We start from the raw sequence: 10,322 nt of genomic DNA on the forward strand, positions 1-10,322 counted from the left end.
CCATGCCAAAGATAGAGGCTCACTTATGACTTCATCAACCCATAAAAAAATATTTGAAGTGATGATGTTTGATGAAGAGGTGATGCGAACTTGATAAAGACATCCGAGACGAGTTGACAAATCACTTTTTGATGTTTAATTTTTTTTCTACTTAGACCTTTTGTATGGGATGATATGTCCATTTTTTTCATCCCTTCCTTATGATGTGTAAAAACTCTTGCAATTTTGAAGCAATAAAATGTATTTACTTTACACTTCAATGCAAAACATGTGAGTTTTTTTTTTCTAATTTGTCTAGGCCACTTATTTCAAGGTTTTCAACCTATTGGATTTTTTTGGACCATATATATTTAAACTCATGAGGGCCAAAAGTAACAACTTGAAGATTTAACTCATTTTCATGGAGCTTTTCTGACTTGAAGACTTGACTCGCATTTGAGAAGCATCATGATTTGAATTCTTAGCTCGAATTTGAAGGGCTTCAAAACTTGAGACCTAGCACGAATTTGATGACCTTCATGACATGCATTTTAGACTTGTGCATCGAGAAGTATTTTGACTTGAAGATTTTGTTTGAATTTGATGAGTTTTGAGACTTGAAGATTCTGCTCGAATTTGATGAGCTTCACGACATATATTTTTGACTTGTGCAGCAATGAGCATTTTGATTTGAAGATTTTGCGTGAATTTGATAAGCTGTGAAACTTGAAGATTTTTGCTCAATTTTGAGAAGCCTCGTGACTTGAAGACTTAACTTGAACTTAACGAGCTTCACGACATGAAGATTTAGCTCGAATTTGATGAGCTTTATGCCATGAAGACTTCGCTCGAATTTGAGGAGCTTTGGCACTAGAAAATTTGGTTTGAATTTGATGAATTTCACGACATACATTTTAGGCTCATACGTCAAAGAGCATTATGGCTAGTAGTTTAGACTCGTACATCAAAGAGCATGTCAACTTGCATAGACCCTTTAATTTGGGTTTCGGATGAAAACTTGTCCTCATCCGCAATGTCAATTATATTTCCTTTGTAAGTTTCGAAGTTGGACAACTCTTGATCTCCATTTGAAGTCATACTCAGTTCCATATCATGAGCATGTGTTGCTAGTTCTTCAAATATTTTAGGCTTTATGCCTTGCAATATGTAACGAAGATCCCAATACATACCTTGGATGCATATTTCGATCCCAGAAGTTTCACTAAGGCGATCTTTGTAGTTAAGACTCGTGCTCCTCCAACGATTTATGAAGACTTGCTCCTCAGTGGTGATTTGCAAGTCTTCCGCATCCAAAGAAATCTTCGCTCCAAGTGTTGAGCCGCAAGTATTCCATCAAATCAAGAACATCCGTGAAGAGAAGAATCAATGGATTACATATCTTTTCTTGAAGATTTTATAAAGATTGAAACCTTCGCATAAATTCAAATACAAATAGTTTGCTTGCTATTTACCTTTCCCGTTTGCTGTATTTTAGGGACGAAACTTTAGACACTTACAAATTGGCACGCCCAGTGGGACAATCTTTACCTCTCATATCTTCTCTTCCAGAAAATAAAAGGTCAAAAACACCGAGATGACTTTCAAGAAGATCAACTCAAAATATGTATCTACATCCGCATCTGCATCCAAATCTGGATCTGCATCCGTATCCGCATCAGCATTCGTATCAGCATCTGCATCTGCATTCGCATCTACATCTGCATCCGCAAAAAATGATGGATACAAATTATGCATTGATGTGGAAAACATCCTTGATGTTACTATGGGAATCATGAGACCTGTCACAAGGAACCAAGTAAAATTGCTAGGACAACAAGCCTCCCGAGTGTCGTCCGAATCTGCTATTGTTTCGTCTCCAAAAGGTGTAAAGTCTCCTGCAAAGCCGCAAAAGAAGAATCGCTGAAATGATCGAGAGGGTTCTTGCCCAATTGAGCCTAGCTATATCCAAAAAGTCCCTTGCTTCAGCCGATAATGATGTTTTAAGCACGGGATCTACCCCACATAACATGTTTGCATCTCATGTTTGGAAAAATCAATGTTATTCTTCATCACCTACGATGATAATGCACATGATGGTGATCGAAACTTCTACCATAGAAGAACAACTTGTAAATTTGACAAAAGCAGTTGAAGGTCTATCAAAGCACATCAAAGGTCAAGACGTTCAAATTACCAAGTTGACAAACATGATGGAGAATAAGGAGAAAAGAGAATCCACCCAATTATGTGAAAATCTTCATGAAACTCTGGAGAAAAGAGAGTCCTTAATGGATTGACCCAAATGTAATTTGGACTTTATTTAAGTCATATATTTTGACTTAAATATTAATCCGACTTTATTAACCAGTAATTTGACTTGGTCAATATATCATGTTTTTATGGATTAATCCAAAATTTAATATGAATTTATCAATAAATTTCATGTCTACAATCTTTTCTAATAAGTTTTTATCTAAATGTATGATATTAATCTCTTCAGAGGTTTATTTTATTTAGAATATGAACATAGGAGAGATCAAAATTTATGAAGTACAAAGTCTATTACTAAAAATAAGTTAAACTACATGAAAAATAGATATATAAAAAAAAACTTCTTGTGAGTTACTCTACATAGCAATTTTTGTACATGTCTGGATTAGGTCCTAGAAGATGTTGAAAATGTTTTGAAAGTAGAGATGATTCAAGTTCTATTGTTCATTAATTAGTATTTATTTGATCGATTATTAATCACAAATGATTATTTGCAAGATTTCTCTAATAAAAAGGGGAATGAATGGTAAGAAGTTGCCTATCAAATTAGAATGAGTGGATACATGCACGATCCGATAAATTGAATTGTGACAGTGGGCTTTTATAAAAATATGTGTCCTCTTGAGCATTTTCATTAAAAATAATAATAATGTTTGTCTAGAAATAGAAGAAGAACAAAATTGATAAGTTTTTTTAAATAATTAAAGGACTATAACCGATAAGTAGTATATATTTAAGGGGTTAGTTTAAATCGAAATTATTTATGACATTTTCTCTCATAAGCTATATGTCAAATTGCATAAAATTGGGGTGTTGATTGCAAAGAGTAGAAAAATTTAGGGTGCAAAAGGCAAAGAGGCCGTGAAATTCACAACCTTTTTGGGTGGGGTAAGAGGACTGAGAAGAAGCAAAGCAGCAATGGCAGCAGGTCTTGCAATCGGATTTAGTGCTGTTAGGCCACCATTAAAGCAAGCACTAGGAGTGAAAATCCTCAATTACCAAAAGAGCAAATGGGTCTTTAGCCCTTTGGCTTTTTCATCATCTTCTTATTCTTCTTCAACATCAAGAAAGCTAATACTCTATTCAAAGCCTGGTTGCTGTTTGTGTGATGGCCTCAAAGAAAAACTCAATGCTGCTTTCTCTCTTTCCAGTCCCCATTCTCTACACGACGTTCAATTACAGGTTCTACTTCTCAAACCATTAAAAGAAAGAAATAGGATAACGTTGCTGTATGAACTTTATGCCTTTTTTGAAGTTTGATTTTATGGGTTTTTACAGATTAGAGATATAACTAGCAATACTGATTGGGAGAAGGCTTACCAATATGAAATACCTGTGTTGGCTAGAGTGCGTCCTGATGGCACTGAGGTTAGATTAGCATTTTGTTGTTGTATGCTACTTGTGATACTGTAATTTTTATAGTGCAACGCATTGAACTAATTTTAATGTTTTTTACCAAGAAAACTTGAGAGTTTATTAGTATGGCGCTAGGAGAAGGTGAAGGAAAAGGATTGGAGAAACACCCTCCTTCTTTCTCTTCTTTCTATCTCTTAAAACCAATCAAACTTCCACGGAAAATACTACTTATCAGGATTAGTTATCTTGCATGTAATACATGGCAAATTCATCATAATTGTAGAGTTAACTTTCATCATGTAGTGGTGCTGGATCACCTCCCGTATGAATTGATCCAGTATTTGTCAATAGTAGGTTGGATTAACATACGTGGCTACTTAAAGTATTCATGGTTTAGTATGAAATTAGAAAAGAAATAGGAAGAGCTTTAGGAGAGCTCATCCCATGGAAAGTGATGGCTTGAGCAATGGAAGCACCAAAATCTCTCCAATGGCTTTCATGTGTGCTCTTAAATTACATTTTTTCAATTTATTCCATCTAACCAGTAAAAAGTAAAAAAAGAAAAATCATTATTTGGTTTATCCAACAGGAAACAATCAAGATAATATAGAGATTTTTATTAAATGGTTATCTAGCAAACAACAGCTACTTGAATTGGTTGAGTCGTCAGTCACATGTTATTCCAATGGAGTTGCATTGGTTCTCAAGAGCGTTAACTTCACTAGGGATGACTAAGATTTTTTCGACAAACAAAAGAGTGCTGCGATTTCGTGAGTAAATGTTGAGTCTTGCTTGAATAAGAATGATAAGAAGGCAGAGAGATAGGTATGTATGGGAGGCATGAAGTCCATTGGGTGGTGGATCTTCCGATATCCAGAACATGAATATAAGTAGTTTCTTGAATCCTAGCTTACCATCTCCTTAACTAAAAACACCCTTTATTATTATATAAAGGGAAAGGGGCAAATAAACTGCCCAACATTGTTTCTCCTCTGCTGTCACACATGAGTTTGAAATTCTAAATCCTACTTTCATAAGGGAAGAGGATAATGGAGTGATGTCATAATGGAAGAACATCAGATGCCATGAAATTGGTTCTTCCTATCATTGATAGAGATCTGAAATAGAAGAAGTAAATATAGTTTTACAGTCATTGAATAGTGTAGGAGATTGAAACCAATTGGATAACACATCTCTTGTAAATCTTGTAGCTTGTATTTTGATTGAGATCTAAATTTTCATGCAGTTTTATCGATAAAGAAAAATACATTCCCATTTAAGCGTGCTACATTGTACCACTTGTTGCAGACTTCCCAAGTATCTTTATACTCCATTTTCTTCATCTCTTTATAAGTTGTAATATAAGCCATATCTGTGTACTGAGAGTTTGTACACCTGTGCACTCAGTAATTTTATATTTAAACTTTTGAATATTGTAACTCATGGACTGCAGTTCCCTCGAAATCAGAAAATGGAGAAGTTTTGATACTATTAGTTAATACACCTTTTCTTTTCAAGAAGAGGATTAGGCAAGATCCATGAATTTGGAGTTATTCATCTTACCATCTCAAGGAAGATTTATTTTATGTCAAGGAAAACTCGCAGCCGCTACCCTTTGGGTGTACACAGGGTAAAACCCCCACTCCTTGCAGCTCGCAAACCACACAGTAGAGGTAATCCGCACTAGGCAAAATTTTAGATATCTAGGCTCAAACTTATGGGATAATGGTATCTTAGATAAAGATGCAAGACATAAAATTAAAGATTGGATGGTTGAAATGGAGTTTTATGAGAATTGTCATGTGATAGGAAATTACCTAACAAAGTGAAAGGTATTTCTACTGCTCTGCTTTGAGATCAGCAATGTTTTACGGAGTAAACAAGTATTATGGGAATGGAGATGTTAAGAGTAGCACATATAGAGGATAAAGTCTGATAAGGCTGCTTGAGATGGTTCAATCATGCTTATGTTTTTCTCTCACTAATGTACCTGTCAATAGATTTGGCGTTGTGATGATCCAAGTATCTCGAAGAGGACGAGGTAAACTTAAATCACTTGAAAGAAAGTTGTTTACGGATGTCAAATAATGCCAACTAGTGGATGTTAATGCTTTGTTTTGTTGTTACACTACATGAAATTTGGTGGTTTTAAGTCATCTTAGTTTTATAGATACTTGTAAGCCAGTGTAGAAATAAGTGTGAATTTAAGAGAATTTCTAGTTTATTACAAAAATCATAATTTGCCTTAAAAGAAAAATTATTTAGTATTAAAAATGAATAGTACAAGAATTGAGCAGGATGGATATAGAGGTTTCATATAGCAAACCTTAGCTAGTTTGGAGTTGAGGCATAGTTGGTGCATTGATTGTCATATAAAATGACCATTGACTATTCAGAGAACCTTATATCTGCTTGCTGGAAATGTCTTCCTTTAGTCTGTATACATAATGTTGGTTTCTCTATCGTCTCTTTTGTGTGGAGCTGCCAGGAACTACTGAATCTATATTCAAGATCATATGGTGTTTTGATGATTGACAAATATTGTACAAGTGACAATCTATGTACAAGAAGAAAGAAGTATAAGAACCAGGTCCATAATAGATCTCCAAGGAACGGTGAAGTTGGCAACACTGCAGGAGAACTGCTCAGAGGACCTGTTCCTCTCAGAGAATGGAGACTGTTTTGAGTCGACAAGAAGAAGCTATGCCACATGCACTAAAGGAAAGCTTGGAGAATTGTAATTAGTCTTAACTCAATTCTGCAAGGAACAGGAGTTCAAGAATTGGAAAGTTACCATAATTGAACACATGAAATTACCATAGGATTTAGAGAAGAGAGGTTGTATGCATTGAGTCAAATCCATGTCAAATAATGATTGATTTCTTTGAAATTCTTGGTTGGATTGGGATGACTACAAGTGTCTATTCTACTCGTATATAAAGCCCATTGAAGATGCTGAAGAAAGCTGACCATCCACAAAGAAATATTATGGAGTTAGAGCAAAGTCTGCACGAGAGAGACTTGAGGAAAGAGAGTCAACTGCAACAATGAGAGAACCTGTTCCTATGAAGTGTTCATATCAAGTTATATCTTTACTGTTCTTGAGTTGTAATAGTTAGATGCTTGTGGTTTCAAAACAAGATCTGGATTACATTCTTAGTTGACTGTACTAGGTGTTGTTTTGTATTGTAAAAGAACTTCTTTGACTGGGTAGAGTCATTGAAGAGTTGGAGAGTGACCAACACTTGGGGAGAATTGTTGAGGGTAGAAGCAGGAGTGGTAGGGAAACAGTTCCTAAGGTGTACAAGGTAAGTGGTAGGAGGGAAGTTGTAACCTTAAATTGCTAGAGTTCTAGTGAAGAGTTGAGGAAAATCCTGTAGAGAGATAGATCGTGATTTTTGCCTCCCTTGAGCAAGGAGTTTTCCACGTAAAAATCCTTCTGTTGATTTATTATTTCCCACTTTACCTTTATGCATAGTTACTCAAAGAACCTGTTTCTTTGAGACAGTAGGTCGCATCAATTTAACATTTTGGTCATGGTGGTCTTCTCTGTTGACTAAACAAATATGTAGTGGTCTTAAAACTTCTGGTGCATTACACCTTAAGGGCTCATTTGGTACAAGGGATAAGGGATATTAATTCCGGAACTAATTTTACGATCAGTTTATCTCATGTTTGGTTGGGATAAAATCGTAGGATAACTTATCCCGGGATTGTAGTGTTATTTTTATCCCATATTGAGGGTGGGATAACTAATCTCGGGATAACTTCATCCCCAACAAAACGAGCCTTAAGAGTTCACTTGGTACATGGGATAAGGATAATAATCTCGGGTTAAATTTGGGATTAACTTTATTCCATGTTTGATTTGAGGTATTAGCTAATCCCAGGGTTATTTTATCCCTCCATTTGTACTAGAATGGTAGAATTACTATCCCATATAGAAGGTGAGATAAAATAATCCCATGGGATATCCCAACCAATGAGATATCCTTGCTTATCTCATCCCGCGTACCAAACGACCCCTATAAGATAAGGAAAAAAACTATCCTTATTCAGTGCTATGAGGTACTTTTTGAGTGATTACAATACGGTGCAAGGTGAATGCTCTCTTTCCCCAATCAAAATTCTCAAGCAGTTGCATATTTCGGAAGCTTAGTTATCCCAGTGCCTTAGTTAACAATTAACTTGTCATTAACAACTTAACTTATCACTACACACGCTAAGTGCTCCATAAAGAGTTGAAGCTGCCATAGGCAATATATCCTCTACCGTGTGAACCTTTTTTTCATGCAGTTATTCTTTCATTTATATAACATGTTTATGGAAAATTACAAAATGTTGAGATATGAATTCTCATCACTGAATGTATTGCGCAGGAGGTACTTCCTAGATTATCTCCTCGTCTAGGTGTTGAGGCTATCCACAAGAAGATTGCAGCTGCATTGACTGAATGAGCTTTCTCTCAATAACAATTTTGAAGCCAGTCTTCGCTCATGTTGTAAGAGTGATAGATAATATGGAGAACTCTCTTCTTCTTCCTCTCCCATTTTCGCTCATGTTGTAAGAGTGATAGATAATATGGAGGACTGTCTTCTTCTTCCTCTCCCTTTTACTGTGTATCTTGCAACTGTACCACCACCAAACCTTGAGACTATGGTGGACATATACAGTTTGACTGTGTAATATGCCATAGGATACCGACTATGAATATACCAATGAGTAAAACTAGATATTTATACATTTTACCGCTAATGAAGCTTACCATTTTAGCTCCATTCTTGGCACAAGGTGATAGACAAAGACTCTTGTTAAAATCCAATTTGACAGAAGCAATATTGTACTAGATGGGCTTCATATTTTGTCCTGACAAGTGCAGGGAAACAGGTGGGCTGATTTAGTAGATATCCAATAAAAACTCTGAAGCATGAGTTATAAAAGGACGGTGTTTCCAAATCTTCCTTCAACTTTGGAGCCATTTACTAAAAACTTAGCCTTTGCTGGTGTTTGCACATAACTAATTTGGTGAATATGCACAATCTTTGGTTAATTTCCCATAAGATTACCTTAGGTTGCTGGTCTGAAAGACACAAAAGACTTCTGCAAGATTTGGTTTACAGTTTCTGCATGAATTGTGGGGGATATAGGATAGGGAAAATGTTTCATGGTCCAATTGAGCCTAGTCATATGTTGAAGACCAAGTGTTTAGCAGACTTGTTTTTGGTGTAACTAGAAACAATTTAGATGTGTTAGGCTATATTTGTTTGCACTTAAAGGTCTAAATTTGCATCGTTAACATTTCAACTTATAATGTATTTGTTTTATTTTGGGATTCTGTCACTGAATTGGGTTTTTAATAATAAAGTTCAGATCTATGATGAAGACTTAAAAGCATTCAGACCTAGCGTTGATTTCTTTTAGTGATAGTGAAGAGACATTTTTTCTTGTGAGTTAACACTGCCATTGAAGATTAAAAAAAATCCATGAATAAATACTTTGAGTGTATTAGGAAAAATAATGCATGCATTAGGTGTGTGTATTAGTAATACATTGTTTGATACACTTTTTCATGTCATGTATAACTAATGCTTGCTTTAGTTATACACTTTATTGTGTATTAAGTTGTGTATTACTAATACCAAGAAATTCTAGGTATTAGTAATACATAGCATTTTAACACTTGCATTAGATTATATAATTACAAAACCACCCTCAAAAGCCTTTTATAAAAAACATTTTCTATGGTACTGTGTTTAAGAAACTTTTCATTTTCCATAAAGAGGTTCAGCAGGAAATATGGATACCAAGCGCTAGAAATGCCTCGTGTTAACTAGCTGGTCAAATGAAAAGTATATATAATTACTTGCAACAGGTTTATCTACTTGCAATACATCCTTGTCTTATTATCAATATGTGATTGACCTACACCCTCGATTCTTTTGTTCATTAACTTCCTACATTGACAACGTATCATTTTTGAGCCTTCGTTTTCTCCTTTATTTGACGGCGTATAATCTTTTAGCTACTCAAAAAGTTTAATCAATGTATAATAGGCTTTATATATGGCCTCTTTAGTACATCTTTATTTTTTAATATAAAGATCATGTGGCTTGATTTTAGTAATAAGAAAAAAATGAAGGTTAAACACATAAGTTAATATGAAATATTGCTTCAAAGTATGTTGCTGGTAAACTTTAGTTTGGGGAATCTGGTGGCAAAAATGTGAAGAAGTTTGACATCTTCTTCCTTTTTTTAAAAAATCTTATTTCAATATAGTTTAATCAAAATATTTACTGTTGTGACGATTAGTTTGATAAAAAATTTCTTGGCCAACTTTCCACAAATATTTTGATGCAATAGTAACAACTATTTAATTTTAAACTTGAAAAAAAAGAAGAGGAGTTGATGATGTTTTGTTTCAGCAAAGAACCTTGTTGCAAAGGAAGTGTACAAAGAAATAAAGTGTGAAGGGTATTTTTGTAATCATACAATTTTTAATAGAAATTATGCAAAATTTGTTATTTCTAATACATCAAACCAAACAGTGTATAAGAAATAATGCAGACATAACTAATGCAAGCACTACTAATGCATGCATCACTAATACACTCTATTTTGCATTGTTCTTATACACTCTACCAAACGACCCGTTAAGTAATACCATGGATAATAATCATGACAAATAGTGATTCTTTTGCTTCTTTTATTTTTACTAT

The 10,322-nt window shown here is 34.7% G+C and overlaps 2 protein-coding genes across 2 annotated transcripts in view; both read left to right on the top strand.

Annotated features, from left to right (window-relative positions):
• LOC125809198 (gamma-glutamylcyclotransferase 2-3) overlaps nt 1-10,322 on the top strand; it is a 1,073,903-nt gene that overhangs the window by 566,717 nt on the left and 496,864 nt on the right. The gene's annotated exons all lie outside the window — the stretch shown is intronic.
• LOC125809201 (uncharacterized) lies at nt 3,125-8,248 on the top strand. Its single transcript, XM_049488860.1, has 4 exons — nt 3,125-3,432; nt 3,529-3,618; nt 7,986-8,132; nt 8,195-8,248. The coding sequence occupies exons 1-3, from the start codon at nt 3,169-3,171 to the stop codon at nt 8,061-8,063; spliced, it is 432 nt and encodes a 143-aa protein (XP_049344817.1). The 5' UTR covers nt 3,125-3,168; the 3' UTR covers nt 8,064-8,132; nt 8,195-8,248.

Source organism: Solanum verrucosum, unplaced genomic scaffold (genome assembly GCF_900185275.1).
Source record: "Solanum verrucosum unplaced genomic scaffold, falcon-dt-bn FXZP01000062.1, whole genome shotgun sequence".
Classification (NCBI taxonomy): domain Eukaryota; kingdom Viridiplantae; phylum Streptophyta; class Magnoliopsida; order Solanales; family Solanaceae; genus Solanum; species Solanum verrucosum.

What these genes read in the sequence shown, in the direction of transcription:
- LOC125809201 (XM_049488860.1), top strand. Translation starts at nt 3,169, where the DNA reads ATGGCAGCAGGTCTTGCAATCGGATTTAGTGCTGTTAGGCCACCATTA. An exon ending in TACACGACGTTCAATTACAG is followed by an intron (nt 3,433 to 3,528) that starts GTTCTACTTCTC and finishes GGGTTTTTACAG; the next exon opens with ATTAGAGATATAACTAGCAA. An exon ending in TGCGTCCTGATGGCACTGAG is followed by an intron (nt 3,619 to 7,985) that starts GTTAGATTAGCA and finishes TGTATTGCGCAG; the next exon opens with GAGGTACTTCCTAGATTATC.